The 27,411-nt window shown below is 47.2% G+C and overlaps 1 protein-coding gene and 1 long non-coding RNA gene across 2 annotated transcripts in view; one reads left to right on the top strand and one right to left on the bottom strand.

The window, feature by feature from the left end:
* Positions 1–2,339, bottom strand: part of LOC109297955 — a 4,456-nt gene extending 2,117 nt beyond the window's left edge. Inside the window, exons 1-2 of the long non-coding RNA XR_002097473.1 lie at positions 2,229–2,339; positions 1,422–1,424 (exon numbers count right to left, since the gene is read on the bottom strand). This is a non-coding gene — a long non-coding RNA (uncharacterized LOC109297955). The remainder of the gene's footprint in view (positions 1–1,421; positions 1,425–2,228) is intronic.
* Positions 1–27,411, top strand: part of UNC13B (unc-13 homolog B) — a 339,671-nt gene that overhangs the window by 194,583 nt on the left and 117,677 nt on the right. The window contains exons 16-20 of the mRNA XM_019518288.1: positions 6,694–6,921; positions 7,073–7,214; positions 17,625–17,794; positions 22,858–22,973; positions 25,170–25,333. Of these exons, the coding sequence (XP_019373833.1) occupies positions 6,694–6,921; positions 7,073–7,214; positions 17,625–17,794; positions 22,858–22,973; positions 25,170–25,333 (820 nt within the window). The remainder of the gene's footprint in view (positions 1–6,693; positions 6,922–7,072; positions 7,215–17,624; positions 17,795–22,857; positions 22,974–25,169; positions 25,334–27,411) is intronic.

The raw sequence follows: 27,411 nt of genomic DNA, 5'->3' as shown, positions 1-27,411 counted from the left end.
AAGGCATTGTGGTAAGTGAGGTAGTAGGTGGAGACTAAGGGGGCAGTGTGGGTAATGATATTTATTGGTCAGTGTAGACAGGACATTCAGGTGCAGTTAAAAGATGATGTGCACAAGATTATCAAAGAAGATGACGGTTGAGGGGACCTCAGGAGGTCACATCTAGTCCAGCCCCCTGCTCCAAGCAGGACCAGCCCCAACTACATCATCCCAGCCAAGGTGGTGTCCTCCTGGGGCTTCCAAACCTCCACGGATGGAGACTGCACCTCTTCTCTGGGGAGCCTGATGCAATGTTTTACCACCCTCCTTGTGAGAGAGTTTTTCCTAATATCCAACCTCAACTTCTTTTGCTGCAGCTTGAGCCCATTGCTCCTTGTCTTACAGGGAGGTGAAGGCTGCTATTCAGCCCCCTCAGTCTTCTCTTCTGCAGACTCAGTCAGCCCATTTCCCTCAGCCTCTCCTCAAGTCCTGTCCCCCAACCCCCTAGCCATTTTCAGTGTCCTTCACTGGACTCTCTCCAACTTGTCCACATCCTTTCTGTAGTGGGGAGCCCACAGCTGGACACAGGACTCCAGATGTGGCCTCCCCAGTGCTCAATACAGGGGAAGATTCACTGCCCTGGATCTGCCTGCATCGCTTCTGCCGATGCCGCCCAGGATGCTGGTAGTCTTCCTGGCACCAAGGGCACACTGCCGGCTCCTGTTCAGCTTCTTATCCCCTGTCACCCCCAGGTCCTGTTCTACAGAGCTGCTGCCCAGCCAGTCACCCCCAGCCTGCACCAGTGCATAGGATTGCTCCCTCCTAAGTGCAGGACTTTACACTTGTCCTTGTTGAATCTCATGAGATTACTTTTGGCCCAATCCTTCAGTTTGTCAAGTTCTCTCTGAATCCTAGCGCTACCTTCCAGTCTGTCTACTACTCCCCCCAGCTTGGTGTCATCTGCAGACTTGCTGAGGGTGCATTGTATCCCATCTTCCAGGTCCTTGGTGAAGATATTGAAGAAAACCAGCCCCAGGACTTCACTTGATACTGGCTGCCAAGTAGACATTGAACCATTGATTACTACCCTCTGAGCCTAGCAATCCAGCCAGTTTTCTATCCAGCAGACAGTCCATACTCCCTTAGCTTACTTGCAAGAATGCTGTGGGAGACCATATCAAAAGCCTTGCTAAAATCAAGGTTCCCCACATCCACAGAGCCAGTCATCTCATCGTAGAAGGCAATCAGGTTGCTCAGGGATGACTTGTCCTTGGTGAATCCATGTGGACTCTTCCTGATCACCTTCTCCCAATGCTTAGAAATGGATTAGAAAGGACACTAGCTTTGCCCTTTTCCAATCATCTGGGACCTCTCCCAGTCACCAGAAGTTTTCAAAGGTTACAGCCAGCAGCTCTGCAATCACATCAGCCACCTTCCTCTACACCCTTGGATGCATCGTGTCTGGCCCGTTTATGACCAGGACTCTGTTGGTGTCTGACTGGATGGCACAGTGTCCAAGTCAGCTGTAGGACAGCAGCACGCATTTCTGGTTTCTAGCGCTGCTTTGACTCCCAGAGCTTAAACTAACTTTCAAAGTCCTCCAGATTTTTTTTGTTTTGTTTCCAGACTGGAAGCCAAGACTGTTGTTTCTGAATAAGAAGCTTTTAAGACTTTGATAATGTTACAGCCCCAGAAGCTGGCTCTGAGGATGGATTGTTTAATGTAATGGATATGTTTGCAGCATGACAAATGTTTCGGTTCCCAGGCTGACTGGTGGTTATAGCACTACAAGCTGAGCACACACTTGCTTCCAGAATTTGGTATTGGGAAATATTTGCACCGAATGAGTAAAGATCTCTGTATTTTCGACTTGAATGTCTATTTTAAGTTCCAAGAACAAATAATATCTAAGCATTATCCTCCCACTGAACAGCTGTCTTGTACACTGTCTGTACTGCATTCTTCATTTTTTCCTTATTTAACTGCCAATATCCTTAATGTGTTATGATTCTGCCGTGATCTTGATTCCAGGATGGTGAATCATCATCATAGCTAGATTATTTTTTTTTTTATTCCTCTCCTGCATCCACTCACACATTGACCAGTGCCATGATTCATTTCAAGAGGCAAGGATTTCTTAAGGTGAGATCTTTTTTTGGACCAACTGCATAGTTGGGGTAGAGTTGGCGAAGCTTTCAAAACGAGACATCCCTTGTCGGGTCTCTGAGGTGAGAGATGGTCTTCAGTACTGATGAGAGAGGATGTCTTGCATTCAAAAGCCGTTTCACTCTACCCCAACTATGCAGTTGGGCCAGTAAAAGATCTCACCCTCAGAAATCCTTGTCTCATATAATTTTTGGACCATCATGGCTACACCATCACTTCATAGCTGTGTGCTGCATGGTCAGGGATTTCCTCTGAAAACCCCGGTGAAGCTGCTTTCACTTTTGCCCCCGATGCCTTAAAGTTTGCAGTTTGTTCTGACCTCCCGTGAAGTCAGCAAGCTGTCGGTTCGTTTTAGATTTCAAGACCCCAAACAACTGGTTGAAAACACGGTCCAATTCTGTTTTGCAACTACCTCAGAACTTTGTGTAGGCGCATGCAAGGGATAGAGAGCACATCTCAGGGCTGAGCCTGGTTATGCTGCGGTAGTGCTTTGTGTTTGAAGTTCAAAGCATTGCCCTAAGGACCCTTTCCACTTCACTCCCTTTTAGTAAATGCTAGGTCTGTAGTGGGACGATTGGCTGATATGAGACCTTGCTTTGGGAGGAATGTGAAAAAATGCTGGTTCTTCACCAATGAGGTGGAGACAGCTGGGATTGCATAATTAATTCACACTTTATTTAATTTAGTCTTCAACCAATGATTGGATGCTCTGAGGCTGTGTCTCAGTAAAGCCTTTCTTGTACTAAATAAAATGCAGGATAATAAGCCTCTAGGGAAGTACAATGAAAAATAATTAACAGGTATTGAAAAGGTATGGTCTGTTTTAGATCAAGTCTCACTCTGAAAATATGCCTCAGTATGCGGCGTCCTTAATGAACCCTTGCAACTCCATGGACTGCAGTCTATTCCAAGGAAATACATTTTTTATTCTTTGTAGGACTGAGGAAATTATGAGTTTCGTGTTTTTATTGCAGTGAATTTCAGGTGTTCGCCTGACAGCCCTGGGAGCCTAAGTGTCTCTAGTCCATTAGTCAGTCGCCTTCCTGCTGAGATTGCTGGGTTTTTACGTGCACACATTCCTATTGTTCATCTCAGTCCCCGGTCTCTGAAAGTTTTACGTGATCCAGAATACCCGTGTTATATCAAGATCATCACCTGTTTGCTTCAAGAAGAGCTTGGCTAAATTTCACATTAACAGGTGTCCTTGTCACCCACTGGCTTTCTCCAGGCATGTACCAGCATCGATTTAGCTAAACGAACGTTTTAAAGCAATTTAGTTACAAGCACAGGATTATGCACAGATAGTGTACCTAGTGTTGAGTGGCTTATTGCTGCTTAAGTGAATCCAGTAAAAATGAAGCAAGCTAAAGCAATCTGGCTCTCAGATGGATCTGAATGCCCACATAGGGTTTTGTGTTGATCTGACTGCATCTTGTAAAAACATGTCCTCAGTTGAACCTCTGCAAAAATTATGTCTAGACAAAGGCTTGGATCCACTTACTTGCTGCCTTATGTCACAGAATCATAGAAAATGAGGGTTGAAGGGAGCTCAGGAGGTCACATCTAGTCCAGCCCCCTGCCCAAAGCAGGACCAGCCCCAATTGCATCATCCCAGCCAAGGCTTTGTCTACCCAGGTCTTCAACACCTCCAAGGATGGAGACTGCACCACTGCTCTGGGAAGTCTGGTCCAGTGCTTCACCACCCTCCCAGTGAGATTTTCCTCCTAATATCTAACCTCAACTTCCCTTGCTGCCCATTTTTCCTTGTTCTGTCATTTGCCTTAAGGTATACTAGCTTGTTAATCACTTTTTTTTGTATTTGTTCCCCAAATCCAATGTTAAAACGGCACTGAATTTTCATGAGCCTTTGGCATGACTAAAAAAAAGGGTACTTGGATGCACTAATTCCTACGAGCATCACCACCCTCTTGTGCTTGTAGGAAGCTTTTGGTTTGCAGGTCCGATCTCCGGTTGCACTAGGTGATCTCTTGGGGTCCTTTCCAGCCTTACTTCTCTATGAAATAGGTTCTTGGAGGTGTACAGATGTGTACAATGTGCTTGGTTTCCCAATGTAGATGGGTACCTTCAAAGATGTTGTTCTGATGCTGGCGCCATGTATTTGTGACCAGTGCGCAGTATGGTACTACACTGGCACCTTTCTCTCTTGTGGGTTTAGGTATCTCCCCTTCAGTTTGGTTTACTGCCTTTCACACAGGAATTGCTATAGCAACCTATGTCTCAGAGGGAGATTTTGGAAAGTTTAGGCAGTTTGCATGAACTTAAAAATAAAAAGTGAAACGTACCTGTTTTGAACGATGGAACATTGGAAAGCAGACTTGTTTCATCGCAAATCTCGTCATAAGTTTTGGATCACACATGAAATCCCACATGGAAAGTGTCTAAAGGGGGATGAAGTTGCAAATTGGATTTAGAGCAGAAAGTGTTTCTCTGCAGAGGAAACGTGTTTACTATCTGTCTCTTTTGTGCCTTAGTGGCAAAATTAAAATGTTTTCTGGAATCCAGAGCTACAGCATTTTCTACTGGAAGGCGGTATCTGACTGCACTCATGCAACTTTGCTGTAAGTTATTTGCATTATCCAAGAGCCTCAGTCATGGATGAAGATCGTATTGTGCCAAGCCCTGTATTCATGCAGAACAGACAGTGCCTAGCCCAGAGCTGGCAATCCAAGGTGAAGGTGAAACAGCAATTGGAAGCAAGACAAAATTGGCTCATACAGTAGAGGTTCAGCACGCCAGGCACCTAACCTGTGTCGAGTATTTTCATAGAGTTCACACAAGTTGAGTTTTAAGGAGGGCAGCGAGCAATTTTGACATAGAATCATAGCAGTCAGGTCAGAAGGGACCTTGTAGATCTTCAAGTCCGACCCCCTGCCTGGGCAGGAGAAAAAACTGGGCTCAAATGATCCCAGCTTAGGTAGGCATCAAGCTTCCTCTTAAAGCCCCCCAGGGTAGGAGCCAGCACCACTTCCCTTGGAAGTTGGTTCCAGGTCCTAGCCGCCCTGACCATGAAGTAGTTCTTACGGATGTCTAGTCTAAACCTCCTCTCCAACAACTTGTGGCCGTTATTCCTTGTTATGGGGGGGGCGCTCGGGGAAACAAGATCTCTCCCAAACCCTTCTGGTCTCCACTAGTGAGTTTATAGATGGTCACTGTGGCAGAAAGCCACCTTGGTTTCTCCCCAATAATCTCTGCCCTGTGACACTGTGATTTAAATCTCTGTGCTGTGACCATTCAGTTAGGGTGGGCCCAGCACACAGGGGACCACACCCTCAGCCTGTCTCTTTAGGGAACTGGAGCTGGCTGCATTCCTGAGGGAGGGGGAAACCTGCTCCCTCTGCTTACGTGACTTGCATCACTTACCTGGGTAAGGGGTTTCTACCTGGGGAGCTGGAATCTGCCCGGTAACAGGTGATGCATTTCAGATTGGTTGGCTGACAGCCAACTGGGGCTGACCTCCGCTGGCCCAGGTGAATGAGGTCACAGGGGCTATATAAGTTAGGACGGGGAAGGAGGCGGTCTCTCCTCTCCGGCCATGAGGTGACGCAGCAGCCAGGCAGGGGACAGAGAAGCCTTAACATCTGAAACTGGCTCTCTCCCCCCAAACTCACGAGCTAGGAACCGCCTGCCTCCAAAGGGAAACTTCACCTGCCTTTGGAAGATGCTTGTGAGTAAGCTACTCAATCTGATTAGATATTTAGCTGAAAGTATCACAGATGCGTAATCAAAAGGCTACCACAGCCAGACTGTTTGCTCTTTAGGATTTCTAGATATTGCTCTATCCTGTACCCTAGTTTACCCTACCCCCTGTAATCAATAAAGTTCTCCTTTTTGACTGGTGTGGGAGACTTATTGAGGGGTGGGTCTAAATTATGCCTAAGAGACCCCTTAGGTCTGTGGACTAAGGGAGACTATACCTTTTTGCCCCCGGACTTGGGGAAGTACCCCAAGTGCCTGTACTGGGTTGAGTGCCCGTGGGACTTTAGGCCTGTGTTACCCCAAGGACACAGGGCCATGAGACAGTCCATTCTTGGGGTGGTGGCGGCACGTTACCCCCAGACTAGTGAGTGTGCTCCGGGAGAGGGGTTGGCCGGACATAAGGCGCCCCTAGGGAGGCATTCTGAGCCTGGAAGGTGGTCGGGCGCAGGGAGGTGGGCGGCTCGACGCAGGAGCACCCCCTACTGGCCCGCCTCACGTGGTAGAAACAGCAGAGGGATACAAATACCCAGCTGTGTTCCTGAGGTGGGATCTCTGCACCCGCCACAGTCACTAGGTTCCCTCTCAGCCTTTGCTTGTGAAGGCTGAACGGGTTCCGGCCCCGCAGTCTCTCGTGGCCCTGATTAGCTGTTACGTTCGTAGTGGTTGAAATGGGATGTACATGAGTGAAAACTTCAGTCCATTCAGTGGGAAGAAACTTTGTACTAGGGAATCTAGTTTCACGGTGATGGGGTTGAGTGTCACTTAACTTTTATATGATTGCCTCTGGGTTTGCAAACTTTTGATAACTCATTCATACCTTGCTACATCCAGGAGCGGCAGAGAAGAGCTCTAAACATGGAGCCGAGGATCGAACCCAAAACATCATCATGGCCATGAAGGATCGGATGAAGATTCGGGAGCGGAACAAACCAGAAATCTTTGACTTGATCAGAGATGTCTTTTGTGAGAGCAAATTAGCTCACGCTCAGCAAATGAAGACTGTGAAACAGAGCGTGCTCGATGGCACCTCCAAATGGTTGGCTAAGATCACTATCACTGGTAGGCGGGCTGCTCTTGGGGTTAAATGGAGGCTGTAATTGGGGTAGCATCCTGGTTTCTCAGCATAACGTGTCCCACTGCTCTCGCACAGTAAAGACGTGCAGTCTTTTAGCATGGTAGGCTTACAAAACATTTCTTTTTTCCCCTGCAGTGTTTTGTGCTCAGGGTCTGCAGGCCAAGGACAAAACCGGATCTAGTGATCCATACGTGACTGTTCAAGTCGGCAAGACAAAGAAGAGAACGAAAACCATTTATGGCAACCTGAATCCTGTTTGGGAGGAGAAATTCCACTTGTAAGTGCTCACTGAATGCCTGTCTCTGCTTTTATCCACCTCTCTCTCTCTTTCTTTCTGAATATATTTTATTTCCTGTCTATTTTACTTCCTTTGTCAATACGCGTCACTGCACCAAGTATTGTAACATCCATTTCCTCTGTTTTTCTTCTACATAGTGTATGTTCCTGTTTAGGGAGGTCTTAATTATGATGGCATGTGTGCCATCCACAGCCATGTTCACACAACCTTATCTTCACTGTTTGTTTAGCCTGTCTATTGATTTTTCTACTCCAGCAATTTTTGCATAGAGCGTTATTATATAGACGTTCACAGTGGGAAAAGAAATTCCTTAATCTGAAGGTCTTTCAGGTCCTGAAGGCAACGCAGAAAACACAACTCAAATATGTTTTTGGGGGGGAAAGCTCAGGAAGTCTTATTGCCGTTGGGCAGTGCAGCAGTTGGTCTGATTTAACAACCAGTCTGACTTAGTGAAGTTTGCCCTGGACAGGGAGAGACGCCACATGTTTTTCACACTCCCTGAGGTCTCTACAAGGGACAGGCCTCCCAACTCCTGTATTTATACTTGTGGACCCCCGTCTCATGCCCACTCTTCTCTTTCTCTCTGTTTCAAGATGTTCATCTTAATCTCTTTTGTTTGCTAAGTTGAAGCACCTGTTACTTCCATTAGTAACTTCTGCCTTTTACGTGTGTAGCTGCTGTGTTTGTACTTCCTTTTTGCTCATCGGTACATTTTTTTTTTCTTTTCTTTTCTTTTTTTATTGGCACATCCGGTGGTCAGGAGGCCCCTTTCTCCCAAACTGCTTTTTGGCACCATAGCTTAGCATAACCATGGCCTGGCACAACCAGAATGCCTACCGTCACTTCTTGCGGCTGCATCTTAACAAGGTTGTAGCTCACTGCGGTAGTAGCTTGTCACTTATTTGTACAGCTGTTTGTACCAGGCAACTCCTAGACTGGTAACTTGAGGGATTATCTCTTTACAAGATAAGCAACCTATTTTAGGCAAATCCAAAATAAAGGCTTCAGGTACAGTGGCTTATATAGCAAATAAGCTCTAAAAGCTGAGGAATTTATTAGACTAGGAATAAGTCATTGAGTTAATGAGAAACACCCCCGTGTGATCACTGTGGTCATTATAACTGATGGTAAAGGACTAAAAAAAATAGCGGATTGTAAAGATCCTGGAAGTTTTTTTTCAAAACAAAAGCTTGTTTCCTTCAGGCCGGTGTCCCACTAGCTGGTCTCTCTCCATTCCCTTTTTCCTCCTTTCTTACCTTCCTCCCTGCTCGTCCCCATCCCCGCCTCTGCATGCTGTGACTTGCTCTTTGTGTTGTATTTCAAAACTGAATATGTGTGCGCCAGAGCTTTTGCTACCTACTGTGTGTGATAAGATTTGTTTTTTCCCAAAATAATTAAAATATTTCAGTGCTCCCTGTTAATGTGATAAAATCTTTAATTTTTGTCCAGGCTCCTCAGTCTGAGTTTAATTAAGTTTACAACTATTGCCTGGAAGTACACCCAAGTTAGCGTTGTAATAGCTTTGTAATCAAAGCAGCAATAAGTCTGCTTATTCATGTGGGAGTCCTTAAAGCCTTGGCTTACCACACCTAAGCAGTTACCATGGTAGTTGCAGTGCATGCCACCCCGGGTTTAAGAAATACAACACATACCGCACTGGAGAGAGACAGCACAATCGGATAAATGTCAAGATTTTTATTGATGCTACTCTGCAGTTTTATGAAAAGACCCATGATTCAGCAAATGCCGTGAAAATTGATCTCAGTGTTGACTTGACTTTAAGTAGTCAATTGAGAAGGTACCAAAAGCTATGGAGAGTTTTGCAAGCTGAGGAAAATAGAATTTAACCAGGCAAGATATCAAGATTTAAAGATGCAGAAAATGAACTGTGCCAGGGTCAAGGTGCCATGGTTCTGGGTGTTGCAATTCACCTCGCCTTGGATGAAAGAAGAGATGTTTTGGATTGCTTGGCACAAAGGCACCGGCCTTTCCTCCAGTTGTTATATGAATCACAGAGATGTGCTCTTTCTGTTCAAAGTTCATGGTGACTCTGAGACTGGTGACTTTTTTTCTGGCTGTCTGGCATTGAAGAGAGGGTAGCAAAGCTACTGGTCTTACTTCTAGATAACTTGACCAAAAATAGCCTTTTCTGAGAAATCTCTGTCCAGGAGAAGCTGGCTTGAAGAGCAAGTATTTTGGCTGTTTTTAAGAAACCACCTTATCCAGGTGACAAAAGCTGTTTGTGGTTGTTGTTTTTAGATAAGCCCTCACAGTCCTGTCCTCCTGTCCTAAAAGGTGGTGGGTCTGAAAGACCAAAAGCCCCTAGTGGAAGAAATCAAAGAAGATGGAGAAGCCAGGTCAAAGTTGGCACCTGGTTGGGGCTGCACTTTCATAATGGTTTTTGCTTTCTGCTTGACACATGACACAAGCTCTGTCTAGCTGTCCTATGTAGCTAGCAGTCATTAGCTGACTGACTTTTCAAAGGCCTCTTCATTCAACATGATCACAATTTGAATGCCCATTTAAAGACTTATGATAAAGCCAGATGTCTGTTTATATCAGAGGTGAATCAGTTAGCCATAAGGGTACAGTGCTAGGAATCATGTCTAATGACTTGTAGTGCTGTTCACAGCTACTGGCACAATAAAGCTCATGAATGTGTTTAGAATTGTAATTGTGAAAGCTGTTTTTAAGACTGCAGTAGCTATTCCCAACATGGTTTCTTCAGGCTTCTTAGGTGGAAGTAAGGAAACATGCATTAGATGAAACCTTTTTCTTTAAAGGTGACCTTGCTTCTTACCTGCATGTTTCCTTTTCTTTGAAACTGCACCTGGCAATTAAAGCCCAGTGTGGCAATCCAGGTTCATGACCATATTCCTAGAGGAAACCCTAGCAAGCATTTTGAGTCTGTATTAGGAAAGCAGCCTACATTACCATGTGCTAGTGTTTAGGTTCATGACCAGCTCCTGCAGTGCATTTGCAGTTGCGTGAACAAGCTGTTTTGCAAAGCAGTCACAGTCAGCATGTCCTGTTGTTGCCTGATGGAAATCTGCTCCCGCTACCTGAGGTAGTGTCCTGGAGAAGTGGGGCTCGAGGGGAGCTGCAGAGGTCCAGCCTCTGCCTGAGGCAGGATCAGCCCTGTGCAAAACATCCTGTGCAACCACAATCTAAATTCTACATAAGACTACCCGCAGCCTTGATGCAACATAGACCTAACACCCTCATCTGCCACGGGGAAAGCAGGGGACCCGCAGCAGTCATGAAATGTTGTCAGTATATACACCAGAGATCCCGGGTAGAGAGCCATGCTGCCCAGTGCAGAGGAAGACAAACGTCCTCCCAGTCCTACCAATCTGACTATGGGGTAAAATGCCTTCCTGACCCCAGATATGGCAATTGGTCTGATCCTGAGCAGAGGGGCAAGATCCTCTAGTAGGAACCTGTGGCTTTGGTTCCAGCAGGAGAGTCATCACACCCCAGTTGAAGTCCCCAGCTTTAGTTGTAGCCAACACCTAATGCCTCTGGGGATGCTTAAAAACACCATGACACACACAGCAGGAAAAAAAATTGGGGGCACGAGCAACCAACAAAGCTCAGAAGCCTGGAAAATCCCCATGGTAGAATATAAGCATTGTTACACCTGGATCATCCTTGACTGGTGGCTCTCCAGCCTCTTCTTGAACATCTCTGGTGATGGAGAGTCCACAACTTCTATTCAGGTCATCTATTCCACTGCTTCACTATTCACACAGTAAAGAAGTTTTTCCAGTTCTCCAATCTAAATGTACTTTGCTGCAACTTCAAGCCATTGGTCTGCATCCTTCTGTCTGCAGCAAGAGGAAAAGTGCTTTCCCTTTTTTCTATGGCAGCCCTCCCAGTGTTTGCAGGCTGCTCTCGTGGCCCTTTTTAAGCACAAGCAGAATATGCCCCACTCCTTCAGCCTCTCCTTTTATGACTTACCTTTCAAGCCCTTGAGCATCTTTGTTACCCACCTCTCCAACTCTTCCACGTCCTTTTTAAAATGTGAAGTCTGGAACTGCACCCAGTATCCAGGGCAGGCCTAACCAGTGCCAAACAGAGAGGCCCATGTCATGCACCTATTGCTTCTATGGGTGCAGCCCAAAACTGCATTCACTTTGTGTGCAGCTCCTATTGAATCTGTGATCTACCGAGACTCCCCAGTCCTGGGGGTCAGCCATCTGTCCCTCATTTTGTGTTGTGTGTTTTTGATTATTCTTCCCAAGATGTAGCACCTCTCTTTTGTCCAGATTGAACTGCACCCTGTTAACTCTAGCCCAACTTTCCAATCTGTCATGGTCTTTCTGAATTGCACTTGCATCCTTCATTCTTTCCCAGGTAAAAGTCCTGTGCAATTTAAATTGGTATTTAGCAAGTTGTATTTTAATGGAAATAGAAGGCCTGTAAGTATTGCTCTCCTCCTTTCTGCACAATTCATTTGACTGTAGGGGACTTCTTTTTTATGTGCATGGTGCCTGCTGCAAGGAAGCCTGACTGGGACTTTGGGCCCCTTCTACAATCCAAGTACAAGTGGGAGTTTTGTTTCATCCAGTGCAGTCTGAGGCAGGGGTCTAGTTCTTTTCCAAATTCCATCAGTTGGCTTAAAACTCTCCAGGAGAAAATACAGATTTCCCAATGAATTCCTTTTTGCAAGGGCTGTGGCCAAGCACCCACCTGTATAAGCCATAGCAGCGGCAACATAAGTTAGGGGGAAAAAGTATGCAGGTAAGAAGAAAGAGGCTTGGGCTTGTCAAGATGCTTTAAATTGTGGATTGAGACTAGATCTCAGGAAAACTCCCTGCTAGAGCAATGAGGCAGGGGCACAGCCTGCTTGGAGAGTGGGGGAATCTCCAAGAAGGGGATGGATAAGCATTAGGCAGGGCTGATTTGGGAGCAGCACTCCTGTATTTGAGCAGGAAAGCCTCTGAGGTCCTCCCAGGCCTATGATTCTGCCAACTCCAGGCTGGGAAAAGTTCATGCCCATTAGGGATGGGATCTCTAGAAGCTGGCCCTTATTCAGCCTGGCTGCCCTGCGTTTCCTGGCCTCGAAGTGAAGTGAACCGTTGCTGTAGAAGAGAGGTTTCCCATGGAGGCTGCATTGTCCTGCCCAGCTGTTGGAGGCTGAATGATGGGTGTGAAATCATTCTGTCTGGAACAGATTACCTTGTTGCTGGACACTTTGCACGAAGAGCGTTTGTTCCCTCCATGCAGAAGGGTAGCCGAGTTAGAATAAATGCAGTGCCTCCCTCCAGCAGCTAATCAATATTACACTTGGATGCACGCAGCCACAAATAATATGGTTCATTAATGCCAGTCCTTTGGGAACAGCATTACTGGGTAGCTAACGACAGTGGTGTCGCTGGACAGCTTCCGTTCAGTTCCCTAATCTTCCTTTCAGCAGCCAGGGCTATTATCACGCTCAGCGTCTCTCAATAAGCTCTGTAGTTACGTGTGATTGTTCTTCCAAGTTAGCCCCTTCTGAGACGATTGCATCTGGAAATGTCAGCATTGCTCTGATGTCTGCCTGGTCTCTGTCGTTCAGCTGCATCTTTGATGGCTCTGGAGCCTTTCAGTTTTGCCTTCTCCCCATCTGCCCGGGTCTCTGTGGGCTGCACACGCTGAAGCTGGCACTACTGTGAAATCGCACTTGCTTTCCCGGCTCAGTGACCGATGTGTAGCCTGGATCTGAACAGCAAGGTGGATGCCACGCAGCGAATGCCTGGGAGGGATCTGGGATCATGTCGTTGAAGATTCAAGTGATTCTGACCATTTGCTTCTGCCCTCGTATTTGGTGAGGCTGCAAGAGTCACTTGTATAAGCATGTTGTGGGGGCAGGGAATGGCCAAATGGTTTCACTTGCTCCTCCGCTCCGCAGATCTGCTTTTATGGATCGAACGGGGGGTTTCTCTAGGTTCTGGTTGAATAAGCAGCTGCTCAGGAGGCGACGGCAAATGCTGGCTGAACCCCAGAGCTGCCGCAATCCTTCTCTAGGTCGTCTACCTCTCTGGTCTTTCCTTCAGCATCTCTGTTTGACGTGTGCTCTTCCTCTCCTCATGCTTCTCACTCCAGGGGCCACATCCTCCTGCTCAGTTCAGTTTGCCAGGATGACTTGCAAAAGAGCCAGCTCTCCATTCCCTAGAGATGTCTCTGGCCAGTCCTGTGTTCCAGGGTATCTTTTTAATATCGCTTAAATGTCTCAGAAGCCTTCCCTTTCTTCCCTCCCCATCATTGCTGACATCTAGACTAGCTAGTTGGCCTCTGCCGTGCAGGGACCTGTTTCTTCAGGCTGTGTCCAAGCCCTCCTGCTTCTTCCTCTAGCGCTCTTCCTAACATCATCACAACTTTGGCCCAGGCCCTCATCGATGATCTTCCAAGGTCCCTTCCAGCCCTGATGTCTATGAAAAACCTTGCATCTTAGTCGAGAGAGATGCACTGCATCACTTTCTGATCCTCTGGACAACTACCTCTGCCCCTCGGAGGCATTCAAAACTGCTGCAAAGATAATTTTCTTGCTCATTTGCTTTTCTGATTTCTGTCATCACTGCAGTGCCCATCTTCATTGTTTGCTTCTTGTGCAAGCACTTCTCCCTTCCTTCTGCACTGCCTCCATCTGCAACGTGGTCTCTGGACTAGACAGTAAAGCTAGTACCAGTTCTCCTTCAAATCCCTCCTTGCACTGGGATGCCTGAGGGAAGCTGTTGCTGGAGGACAGCTGTCAAAATGCTTGCTAGGCACTTCTGATGTTTATTTTTGCTTTTCTTTTTTTTTAACTTAAAAACATTTGAAAGGCATCTAGCTGCATGGTTTGAGTCTGTGAAGGTACTGCTGTTTCTTTGGTCCTTCCCCCTGGCTCCCGTGTTTGCTATGCAAGCTTGTTGACTCCTGTGTTTAGGAGATGGCCAGCTCTTCATAGCCGGCGTTGCATCTTCCTCTGTTTTGTAGGGTCTCGAGCCCAAAGTGATCCTAATTCTCTATTACTGAGCTTCGGATTACAAAGAAAGGATAAGCATTTCCTTCATTTGTCAGGCTTTTGATTTGAAGGTTGGGGTTTAGCTGATTTCTGAGCAACTTGCTAGCAAGTCCAATACATGGTAGAGTTGCATGCTACAGCTACCCTGCCGTTTCAGTGGGGTTAGCCTGTGTGTGTCACCTTTCCTGGGGGGATTGTCCTGGGGGGGCATCATGATATCCCTGTTCTGAATTTGGCCGCCCAAAGGTAAAACCATTGCAGTTGTCCCTGCAGACTCATGCAGAACCAAAGACTCCTGGACCAACTGAAAGAGATCTTGATTCTTGTGCTCTGCAAGCTTCTGCTTTTAGTCTCAATGGTGAGTCACTTTGCAGTCCTTTGTGAGCTGCCAAATGCACAGGGCGCTACAATGTACGTGTGGCAGCAGTTCTGTAAAATGGTGGTAGCATCCAACTTGGCTCCAGAGTTGGTTTTATGGCTTCATTTTGCTTGACTCCAACTGCAGTTTAGAGTTTGTCTGTTAGTCATGTTAGACGCTCAGTCAGGGGCTTAATGGTTACAGGAAAACGAACCAAATGCGATTGTTGCTGCTGCTACCCGATGGAGTCTCTTACCGTCCCACCAGCTAGAGAGCTTATCCTTAGGAAGCAGGGTTAGGATCATAGATTTAATTCAGTCATATAATCGATATGCTTATTTCACATCTGCCACTAATTAAAAAAAAAAAACAAAAAACCCAACAAATTTATGCCATCTTTAAAATAGAGGTGGGGGGGCGGGAACCCAGTGGTGACCAAATTGTTAGCAGGCGTTCAGTGGCTGGAGAGTGTATTTAGAGATGAGCTACTCCCTCTGTCATGGAGGTCTGAGCAGCTTGAGTAGTTGCCGAATGAAGATAGGACCTCTGAGCAGCGGCAGTGTGGGGCCAGGATTGAGAATCCGTTTTGCAAGGGGCTTGCCCTCAAACAGCGTTTCCAGTGGAAGTTGGCTTTGAACTTGCTCGCAGGTGCTTTGGTAAATCCTGCTCCCACCTGTTGGCATCTGTAGTCACCTAAAAACCCTTGAATATCCAGGGCCAAGGGCAATGCAAGAGTGTTTGCTATTGTAGTACTTCTTTTATGATGACTCTTTCATTTGGTGCTTCTTCTAAGACCTCCAGGTAAGACATCACAGACAATCAGGGTGGGAAGGGACTTCAGGAGGTCACATCTAGTCCAACCCCCTGCTCAAAGCAGGACCAGCCCCAACTACATCATCCCAGCCATGGTTTGTCTACTCAGGGCTTCAAAACCTCCAAGGATGGAGACTGCACCACCACTGTGGGGAGCCTGGTCCAGTGCTTCACCACCCTCCTAGTGAGAGTTTTTCCTAATATCCAACCTCAACTTCCCTTGCTGCAGCTTGAGCCCATTGCTTCTTGTCCTGCCATCTGCCCCCACTGAGAACAGCCCAGCTCCATCCTCTTTGCAACCCCCTGCAGGGAGGTGAAGGCTGCTATTCAATCCCCCTCGGTCTTCTCTTCTCCAGACTCAGTCAGCCCATTTCCCTCAGCCTCTCCTCACCAGTCCTGTCCTCCAGCCCCCAACCATTTTTGTTCCCCTCCACTGAACTCTCCCCCATGCGTCCACATCCTTTCTGTAGTGGGGGGCCCACAGCTGGACACAGGACTCCAGATGTGGCCTCGCCAGTGCCCAGATAATGTCACACACTAGAGGAAGAACCTATAACATCTCTATAGTGGACATTTCTAAATACAGCCCCAGGCTTGGGCTGAATAAAAAATAAAAATAGAAGAACATTGACAGTTTTTGGAATCTAAATGGGACCTGGCTTCAACAGAGGGGGAAAAAAATCATGGCTTGTGGCTTTTTTATCAAAACAGTAATAAACCGAGCAACCTAAAATTGCCGTTACATCTTTGCTGTGTTCGATTTTAATTCCCCTTTAGGTCCTGGGTGTGTGTATGCAGTTTGCAGGGTTGTACAGGTGCCTCATAACCCATCCTAAGCCAGGGGATGGGAACAGGAGGACGGATGGATTCGTGGTAGGTCGCGAGTCAATGCCACGGTGACTGCCACGCTGTAGTGCCTGGCTTAGCAGATCTTGTCTGACCCATTTCTCCGTTCATGCCCTGTTGCCTAGCAACAGATGCAGCATCTTTAAAAAGCCTCGAAAAGGGGCCTCCAGCAAGAGTTGCCATGTTTTCATATTTCTTCCAGCATGGCCAGGCATTTGTAGCTGTTATGATGAGTAATTGCCCTTGTCGTGGTTTCACGAGAGCAGTCAGATTGCGGGATCATGTTACGGGTCCTACAAATGAGCAAGGCTCTTGTAATGAGAGAGCTCATCTCGAAAGGCTTCTAAACCAAGAGCCCTTTTATGTCCCTTCATTTAATTGTTGTGCAGGTCACTTTCCTGTCTCGGAGTTAGGATAGGAAAGACTTTTGCCCTGACCCTCGCTGAGTCGTTTTCAGAGGAGATGTCTGCGGTGACCTGCCTGTTGTATGGTGTAGCTCTTGGTAGGAGCTGAATAATAGACGTACTCAATTCTAATAATTAAATACTGGCTTCATTAGATCTACTGTATCCCACCCCGGCCTCCCACACACAGGCAGCATGATAACATCTATCTGATTGCTCTGCTTTGTACATTAATACACTGTTATTTTTCTGGTGACATGAAAGCCTCAAAATAAGCTAATTGCCTCTACTTGAGCTATTTTTAATTGTTTGCCTTGCCACAATGCATCGTGGACCTGCATCTCCTTGCACTAGGCGCTGTGTGATGAAGAGTGCCTGCCCTGCAGGGCTTATAGTTTGGGACTAACAAGGGGTACAAACCGATGGCAGAGTCCCAGGAAACCTTGGGCACTTTGGTGGCTGGGGGGCTCAGTCTGCCAGGAAACTGAACCTTTGCTGCAGTTCTTGCAGGCACCCAGCACAGGAGGGATTTGAAGGGGAGCACGAGGTGGCTTTGCAGGGGTTTGGGCAGCTCCTGAGCGAGAGGAGCAGAGCGCGTGAAGAGGCTTTAGCAGACGGGAGCTGGAGCCTGGTGTCCAGCACTGGTCCCAGTTGGGGTCCTGCTCACCTTGCATCTTGGCCTCTGAATTGCTTCTTGTACCCACGTTGCCAGCCCATGTGCAGTCCCTGCTGGCAACCCTGGCATGTGCCAAGGCCCCTATTTCTATGGTTAAATTGTAGTAGAATGCATTAAAAAGTTCTTCAGTTGGGCACAAAACACTGTGAGCATCGCACACCCTTTCCCCATCATCTGCCAGTGTGAATAAGCTTGTATCAGACAAATAGAAAGGGAATTATCCCCTTGACTTGCCTGTTGTGTTGTGTTGCCCTTTGGGTATTGTGCCTGGCTCCTCATCTGATTGCTCCTGTCTTGTCCCCAGCGAGTGCCATAACTCTTCAGATCGCATCAAAGTGCGGGTCTGGGATGAGGATGATGACATCAAGTCCCGGGTCAAGCAGAGGCTGAAACGCGAGTCGGATGACTTCCTGGGGCAGACCATCATTGAGGTGCGCACGCTGAGCGGAGAGATGGACGTGTGGTACAATCTGGGTGAGTAGCTTTCCAGCGGTCTCATTTGGGTCGCGAAAGTACAGCTTCCCCGGGTCCATTCGAAATCAGAGAGCTCTTCACCGGCGTCTCTGGTGTAGTTTGCAGAGTGGGTGTGCACGTGCGTAAGGAGAGGTCTGCTTAGTAGGGGTTGTGGAGCTGCATGTTCTCCAGAGGAAAAATCCCGTTTTGTACCATAAAGACAAAGCTGTCTCCACTTGCATTGTGAAGTCCTGGGGACAAGTGTCTGTTGCAGGGAGCAATGCAGGAAAGGGTGGGGGGACTCGACCCATTCTGCAGAACTTCCCGCCCGTCCGATGTGTGCTCATTCGTACGCTGGCACAAGCGCTCCAGGATGTACCAGGACATGTGAGGGCATGGTATTAGGCTGTTTCGTTGTCCAAAGCATTGAGAGAAGATCACACTGCCCAGGGAGGAGCAATAGGCAGCCCTGCAATGCTGAATCAGCAGGCGTGATAGTAACTTAAGGAAGGTAGCAGCCTTTTTTTTCTTTTCTTCCATCGATGGTTGCACAGGCAACTCTTCAGCTGCAGGGCAACGCTGCCATGGAGAGAAATGCAGCCGTCCCCACGATTGCAGTCAGCTACCGATCGCTGGTCCCACTGTTGTATGGAGGTGGGGCCCTATGGAAAGTGCAGCTCTGCAGAGCGAGGAGGTGCGTTGCATGCAGGGGCACGGATGCTCCACCACTGGCTTTATCCTGGAAGGAAAAGTGAAGCTGGCTCGGTTTGGCCAGTGTTGTGGCAGGTGGCCCAGCATGGGAACCCCGGGGAGGTGTGATGGCCCCTGACTGGTGGCCTTGCAGCCTGTTTTGAGCTCGTGCCCTAGGCATCCTCTTGGTTTGGTCAGATCAGTACTTTTGTCGTGTTTTCAGTGGGACAGAAGCGGTGGCAGCATCCTCCAACTGGGGGGTGTGATAGGAGGTTGCTGGTCCTCTGGCACCCCTCATTGCTTCATACCACCCCAGTCTGCTCTCTGGCTTGCTCGGCTCAACCCGGAGCTTGGAGATGATCCTCAGTCTCCATTGTTATGCTGCTGCTGCCAGCTCTCAAGACACCCAGTGTGGGAGCCGCGTCTCTGGAGAGGCCATGGGAGGAACAGCTGGTTACTTGGCTTTGCAGGTGAGGCAGGGGCAATCCTTGGGACTCTCCTCTTGGTTGAAGTTTTCTTTTGGATTGCCCCTGTGTGCCCGAGTTGATCACTGTTCTTTATAGCTTTGTGGGAGATGTCAGTGCAGTTTCTCACCCAGACCCACTCCTCTGTCCTGTCGGGGCAGTCAGCGCTGTGGAGGTGACGCACTTGCAGGTGAGAGGTTTTCACATGACTGAGCATCGGGACAGGCAGAATACCTGGGGCATGGGCTAACGTGGCCTTTGGCCTGTCGGTCATCTCTTGGGATTCATCCCAAAACCAAAAACTTCAATCATTTCTAGAATTGTCCCTGGCCTATAAGAAAAGTGGGTGTGTTTGCATCCTGGTCTGAGTAGCTGTGCGTGGCTCTTGGCTGGAATGAACTGATTTGTTTGTCAGGGCCGTCTCGGAGGACTGAGCTCCTTTGCAATCCCACCAGGTGGGCCAGGAGCAGCAGCAGGAGGCAGGTGCTTCCTCGGCCGGCTGGACCCACGTAGTGACTAAACACAGGCGCTCCATCTCTGCAGCTGATAAATGAGCGTCTGCTCCCAAGCCCAAAGGAAGCAGGGAATCTTTAAGGCTCATGTAGGGACTCGGGCAACCTTGAGAAGGGACCACTTGCACAAGGGCGGATGTCGTAAAGCAAAGCTTTGAGGTGTCGATAACCTGATAGAGATGCCAGCTTCCCATGTAGCCTGTCAAGAAAGGCAGGAAACACTGGCAGAGAAGACGCAGGCGCTGACCCAAAGCTGCGGACTTCCACTTGCCCTCGTTTTAACAGTCAATTAATCGAGCAGGATGAGGAGAAAGGTTTACGCCAGAACAATATGCGGGGGTGGAGAGAAATGAAACGGTTTGTTTGGTTACATAAGTCGGTGTGAAAGACGCTCCTAATGGGTTCTGACAGGAGAGGAGTTGGAGGGGATTGCAGCTACTCCACTGTCAACTCTGGGAATCTACAAAGCACCTTGCACTTCACGGCCTGAGCAACGCCAACTTGGGGAGGATGCTTTGGTCCTTGCTCGCTCCAGCCTGGAGATGCAGACAGGTCTGGGTGATGAGTTGCTGAGGCCGGAGCGCACTTTGCATTGGGCCTGTAAAAGGTGGGCAACTGCTCTGGGTCACCCTGTTCGTTTGGAGCACGTTTGCAGCCTGGAAGACTTGAGCGGGGGCATGTTACCTTCAGCTTCATGACAGCTATGAAGATGGCAGTGACTTGGGAGCGATGCCCTCGCCCACGAGCACGATGTGCTTCCATGCTGTAAGCATTTAAAGACATCTCTAATTTTAGCCTTGCTTAATTTTAGCCTTTTGCTTGTGCAGCAGTATTGGAGGAACGCTCCTGCTTTGTTTTGAGGGAGAGAAAAGCCTCTGTCAGACGCAGCGGTTCTGTTGCAAAGCTCTGGGCATGTGCCTACACTTGGGATGGGCTAGCTTGCCAGCCAGTAATTCTGATGCTCCACTGATTTGTAGTCGGGAACACTTCATCCTTCCCTTTCTCGACTCTAGTATTGGAGTGGTGCCAGCAGAGTAGCAGCGTAGAGCTTGTTTGCCTGAATCCACGAAGTTACGTAAATCCACGAATTCCCCATCCCTCGACGTGGGGCTGCGTTACTCAAAGCACTTGCCGCCCTACATTAAGACAGTAACTATAATAAAATCACATGCTTCAGATGACTAAGTGAAGCTCTGTAGGAGCAGGGGCTGGGAAGGAGGGTTGGTTTGGGGGTTTTTTTGCTCCTTGGGCAATTGCAGGAAGTTTTCTGTGTAGTTTTTCACCTTCCTGTGAAATGCAAGGAGTTGGTCATGGCTGGAGACGGGATGTCAGAGGGGTGACGGCTGAGACAGGATAACGGGAACCGACAGCTTGAAGTTGCAGCAAAGTAGGTTTAGGTTGGAGATCAGGAAGTACTTCTTGCTCTTAGCTCAGGGAGGCAGTAGACTTAGACACCTGGTGAATTTGGGGGCTCTCCATTGCTGGAAGTGTCCAAGAAGAGGTTGGACTGTCACTGGTAGGGGATGATCTGCTGGGGCTTTAAAGCTCAAGGTTTCTGGCTAGAAGATTTTGCTCGTCTGCTCGGGGTCAAACCAGCCTGCTTTGGTGGCAGGAAGGTATTTTGACCCCTGGTCACATTCATATGGGCTGTGCAAGTTCACATCTCCCTCAGTAGAGGGGTTGAGGCCCTCTACCTGGGATCTCTGAAACATATATTAACTATTTTTACAGAAGTAGGTTGTTGGCTCTCGTGGTCCCCTCCCTAACCTGTGGCCTGTTTGGGTGTGATGTCTTATGTTTTCAGGCTTGGTGGTAGTTTCACTAAGAGGTTAGATTGTGGATTTGTATAGGATGGTTTGGATAGGGACCATCCTGCCTCAGGCAGGGGTTGCACTAAATGACCTCCCCGAGGCCCCTTCCAGCCCCACTTCTATAACATTTCTATGAACCTGTGCTAAAATGAAGCTACCGTTGGAGTTCCTCGGGCTTTGAACATCTAACAAGTCTTCATTAGTGGTTCAGAGGAAGGAGTAGGAGTGTGTTTACAAACATTTTCTGTAGACATAAAGTTGGGAGGCACTGATAATATGGAGGAGAGCCAGAATATTGTCCAGGAAGAACTAGATGACCTTGAGGACTTATGGTAGAGAGAAAATTAACGGCATAATAATAGGTGCTTGGAAACGATTCCTGCTATAAGATGATGGACGTATTTGGAAATAACAGGGCAGCAGAAAGACCAAGGGTGTATTTTTCAATTATAGGATAATTGAGAGCCACCAATGTAATGCTACTGAGAAAAAGGCACGTGCAATTTTAGGTTGTTTAAGTAGCTATATTTCCAACAGAGCTAGAGAAGTATTAATGCTTCTGGTAGGACCTCACCTGGAACGTGCCATACGATTCGGACCACCTGCGCTCAAGAAAGGATTAATCCTGACCGGAATGGGTGCAGAGACAGGCTACAAGGGTCATCTGGAAAGGAGAGAGACTGTTTTACCAGGAGAGATTAGAAGATCTGTGCTTGTTAGTGTGTGTGTGTGTGTGGTTATTATTATTATATATGATATGCCAAGGGTTTAAATATCAGGGAAGAAAGAGAGCTGTTGAAGTGAATGGAGAGCATTAATACAAAACCAAATGGGTGCAAACTGGTCTGGAATAAATGTAGGTTGGTCTTTAGAAGGGGATTTCTAAATATCAGGACAGTGAGGTTCTGGAACAGCATCTCAGTAAGAGTAATGGGGCAAAACGTAACTTGTTTTATGGGGAGCTTGATAGTTGGAGAACAGAATAAATAATGCATTTGCGAAGGGGTAGCATGACCTGGTTGCCTGTAGATGGGGTTTTACCATGTGATGCCTGATGGCAGGGAACTGGATCCAAGGTAGGAGGTGCCTTCCAGGCCTGTGCTCCAGTGTTCATTGAGCAGGGCGCTGTGCAGTAAACCTTGTCTCGAATACAGAGGTATTGTCTGTGAAGTTGCAATGCAAAAGGACTTCTTTACCCAACCACCACAGGATCCTGTGCCGGGATGTGTAGCCCCACAGGCCACATGTTTGTGTGGGCTTGGGTGTGTTTGGCTTTCAGCTGACACCTTAGCTTTTGTTACCCCTGGATTTACCCACCACTCTCCTGTTAACCTTGAGTTCCCTGGCTCTTTGCTCGTTGCATTCATTCACCATCAGACCTGCATACTTGAAAATGGAGGGGATCTGCTTGTGCCCACTTGGCAAATGCAGCTTTGCATATCATTTTATATTAAAAATGTTGTATTCAAGGGGTTTTAAAGCATGTAGCTGGCTTCACATTCGGCCTTAATTTTCAAGTGTGTTGTTTCTTTTAGCAGGTTGTCATGCTATTGTTGTGATGGCTGGCTTCAAATATGTCTTTAATTGCTGCTTGTTTTTTCTTCTAGAGAAAAGAACTGATAAATCTGCGGTGTCTGGTGCTATCCGGTTGCAAATCAGTGTGGAGATAAAAGGAGAAGAGAAGGTGGCTCCATATCATGTTCAGTACACCTGCCTTCATGAAGTAAGTATGCTGGAGCCGGATGACAGTATTGGACTTCTCCCTGTGGAAGGAGGACTAGTGCACCGCCACTCCTCCTCCTTCCACATGATCCCATATGGCTGTGCTAAGCCATAGGGTCAGTAATGCTCTACCTCTCCTAGTTTTAAGCAGGAGGAAATTACTGCTATGCTGTCTTATTAAGTAGAGCAAAATTAGTTCTGGCAGCTGACAGGACAAGGAGCAATGGGCTCAAGTTGCAGCATGGGAAGTTGAGGTTGGATACTAGGAAAAACTTTCACTCAGAGGGTAGTAAAACACTGAAACAGGCTCCCCAGAGCAGGGATGGAGTTTCCATCCTTGGAGGCTTTGAAGCCCCGGGTAGACAAAGCCTTGGCTGGGATGATGTAGTTGGGGCTGATCCTGCTTGGAGCAGGGGGTTGACTAGATGTGGCCTCCTGAGCTCCCTCATTTTCTGTGATTCTTTGATTCTATACGTTTTTCTTTCCCTGGGATTTTTATGCAGAGTAGCGACAAATCTGGCAGCCAAAGAGTGCCACAGATTCATCTCTAAGCCGTCTGTCAGGGTCTTGCTTTTTGCTGTGCCTCAACCTGCGTTATGTGAAGCCTGGGTGCTTTTATGTACAAACTTCAATCTGTCCAGCTGTAACTATAAGCATGTTAAGGGATATCAAGATGTATTGGCGTGACCTGCTTTCAGAAGCCAGAAAAACTGTGCCCATGTGATGGGTCATATGTGGCACTTAAAGTGATTTGCAACTAAATTTTTTCTTGAATGTCTTCAGTGTTGTTTCCTTGGAAGTGAAGCCCCCAGGTGCCATGCAGGCTCTGGCTATTTAAAGCTTGCCCCACGCTGCTGCACTGATGTATGGCTAGGGGTCGCCTCGAGAGATCGGAGGAGATCCAGTGTCCATGGATGTAAAGTCCATGGTTTGTGTTGATACGGGAAAAAGTGGGCCAACTCTACGAATTTTTGGAGAAAAGTCATGAGAGTGACTGAACGATAATACAATATGTAGCAAAAGTCTCAAGGAGCTTGGTCTATTTAGCTTATCAAAGAGATGGTGAAGGGGACTCAAATTTCATGGGTCTCAGTCTCGCAGGCAAAGGTGCAGCAAGGTTCAGTGGCTGGAAGCTGAAGCCAGATGCATTCAAATAAGAAATAAGGTGCGCTTAATGAACCCCTGGCACATTAAGAGATCAGATAACGTGTTTTCATAGTGTTTTCTAGCCCCACCTATTAATCGTAAGGCCACGGCAGGACAAGGATGTGAGATGAATCATCCTACTTCAATGGACTGCTGAGCAGGTGGTAGGATCATGTCTTTGGGTGTTAGGCTTTTCTGTTCATTGACAGCTCCTTGCCTGCTGAATGCAGGAGGTCATCCTGATCTTCACTTTTCCAAGGCTGCTGCTTTTAATCATTTCCTCTCTTCCATTCACTGATTTTGGGGATCCCAGACAAAACAGGAGATGATTTACACATAAAGTGATTATTAGATCAAGATAGATCATTGGTTAAAGCTGAAAGGTCTGTGACTTGTAATTAAATCATAAGATTTTTTTACTTCACTTGGTTCATGTATCAAGGAAGTGACTGTCCCTGAAGACTTCTGTATCTGGATGAGAGGTGAATTGGAGAACTGCTCAGAAGAACTGAGCGTGTGTGGGTTCCTGCACTCCGGCTGTGCAAAGAAACTTTTCCAGTGTGGCTGGATGAGGTTAGGAGGCATGGATGGGCGATTCCAGTCTGTGGGAATACTCTTAGAAATCATTCCCTTTTTAAGATTAAGATTTTTTTAAAGATTTTTAAGATCACAGGGTTTGCCAACAACAAATACACAAATAAACCTGTTACCTCTGCTAGTTTATCAAACTTGTCCATTTTTATTCCCCCCCACGACTTACATGTTTGAAGAGACCAATGAGTTTGAGACTGCACTGGTGCAAGAAAATTCTTCTTTTGCATCACTTACCAGCTCCTTACTCCGAGAGTGACGGGCAAAAGGCCAGGCATGAAAATGAAGGGATCCTGTCAAGGATGGTTGGGAAGAAAATTGAGTCGAGCAAAAAAATAAAATAAAGATGCGTTATAGAGGATGCTCATTATAAACTTTTTCTCTAGGATGATTCCAAGCCAGTCAACTCTGCATTTTTTTGAAATCTTAAAGCTGAAGTTCATTTGTATTTGCATTTCAGAACCTCTTCCACTATCTCACTGATATCCAGGGGAATGGAGTAGTGAAGATACCTGATGCCAAAGGAGATGATGCCTGGAAGGTGTATTTTGATGAGACAGCCCAAGAGATAGTGGATGAATTTGCAATGCGTTACGGCATAGAGTCGATATACCAGGCTATGACGTAAGATCCCGTTTACATCTACCCGATCCTGAACTTCTGTGCTCACTAACTGATTTCTTCTCCTGGGCCTAGTAGATAATGCTGCCTCGCATGTGAGGACCTGTTTCGCACCTGGGGTGGCAGGGACTCTCTGGTTTTTGGACTAGAAAGCCACTGAAAATCCTTCCAACCCTATGATTCAGTTCAAGAAGTCCTCCTCTGTTGGTTATTCAGTATTGTTGACTGTCTTAGCTCAAGATTTCCCAACTGGCTGTTACATTTGGGGATTATTGTGTGTAGGAAGGGGAAGTCTCTCTCTCTCTCTCTGAGACTTCATCTTCCTCAAAGGCATGAAATCTATGTGTGAGGACCTCCAGGAGAACCATAACTAGTAAATAGCCCTTTCCACTGGGGCTTAAATCTGAACAGCTGTATCTGTGCTGTTGATGTAGATAAGCATGGACTTGATTCCCATCAGTGAATCACTGCTGCAAGATGTTCGCTTTTCCTTGTCATTGCACAGGGAGGTGTTCACCTTGCCCACTCACCCAAATAAAAATGCCTGGGGAGTGAGAGGAGATGGTGGGGAGTGAAAGCATTTGTGACTCAGATTTAACACCTCTGCTCTGTCACTGCCATGAGAAACTCCTGCAAGGTTGCACCCGGCCAGGACAGAGTTGAGAACTAGGACGAACAGTTTATGTAGGAGGGTTTGACATGGGAGACGACCTGGGTTGTCCTGTTCGGTCCTGTCTGGCTGAAGCCTTCCCTAGCTCCTAAACTCTGCCGGGGGTTTGTAGTGAACTCATTTTTTTCCAGCAGGGAACCTATTGTACTGCATTCGCTTTCTGTTTTTAGTGAAATATTGAAAGAGGCAGATTAGCTTGAAGAAATTCACCTTTGAAGTTGGAGTTTCATTTCTGGGGCTTCCCGAAGCCCTTGAAGGGAATGTAATCTCCATGCAGATATCTTCACTGTCAGCCGAGCCTCGAAAACCAAAGCAGAAGGGAATTACTGAAATGAGAGATGCACTGGTCAGGTCATGGGTGCTCGTTGCTGGTGTGCGATATCCAAGGATTAGTGGGAGCGTCTGCATTTCATAAGTTGTGCTGCCTCTTGAGAAGCGATGGAAATTCACATCAAGCCCAGACAGCATCTCTCTCCAGGGACTGCTTTTGGGTTTAATTTATTTATTTTATTTTTTTAGGAAGAGTGGAAATAGTTTGGGGGGGGCATTCTTCAATAAACGTACCTGTAAAGGGCTCAGATGAAGCGAGGCAGGTGATTATGTGGTGTGTCTGTCTAGATTTTCAAGCTGTGGCATCCAAGTGTCTAAGCTGCCTGACAGCCTGATAGCTCATGCTGTGGCATTTGTTTACTGGAGTTTTTTTTTTATGTATTCCCTGTAAAGCTCTCAGTGAAGGAGAGTGGGTATTTATAATGCAGATAACATGGGAGTTAATGATGCTGTTCCCTGGGGAGGGCAAGGGCTAGGATCTGCTTTCTGCTTAAGGAAGCTCTTTGGAGTTTAGCTTGCAAGTTCCAGGAAGCGTCTTGCACAAGGGAACTTGAAACATTGCCCAACTTTTCAGTGTCTTTCTCTATTTGTTGGAATTAGCCTTTTTTGTCATGCAAAATATTGTCCGCCTTAAGCAATGATTTCCCTTATTTATAACAGATTTTCTTTGATTGTTTAATCACTCCGCCAGCCCAAATGCTGCTGGAATAGCATTCGGATTTCCTGCAGGAGGTTTCCTTGCACATTCATGAGAGCAATTAAATGAGAAAATGCAAATGAGACAAGGCACTTCCTGCAGGATGGCAGGAGGAGCCCCAAGGAATTAAAGGAGAGAGTGATCTGTAAAGCACAAAGATACTGGGATACAGATCCTGCTGCACTTGGGAGAGGGCCTTGGACTTCCTGCTGGCTTGTCGCTTAGGAAGATGCTGCCGGCCATTGGAGGGAACAGTGAAGTTTCTTTCCATCAGATATTGCTTCCCAGAATTGTGCCCTGGAGCAAGGGAATAATCTTGGGTTCAGACTTACTGGCAATACACTTAATGTGATGAGGGACCCTTTTATTCAGGTAAGGATATTT

This window comes from Gavialis gangeticus, unplaced genomic scaffold (assembly GCF_001723915.1).
Source record: "Gavialis gangeticus isolate Ggan-Ray unplaced genomic scaffold, GavGan_comp1, whole genome shotgun sequence".
Lineage (NCBI taxonomy): Eukaryota > Metazoa > Chordata > Crocodylia > Gavialidae > Gavialis > Gavialis gangeticus.
This window is presented reverse-complemented; position numbering and strand designations above follow the sequence as displayed.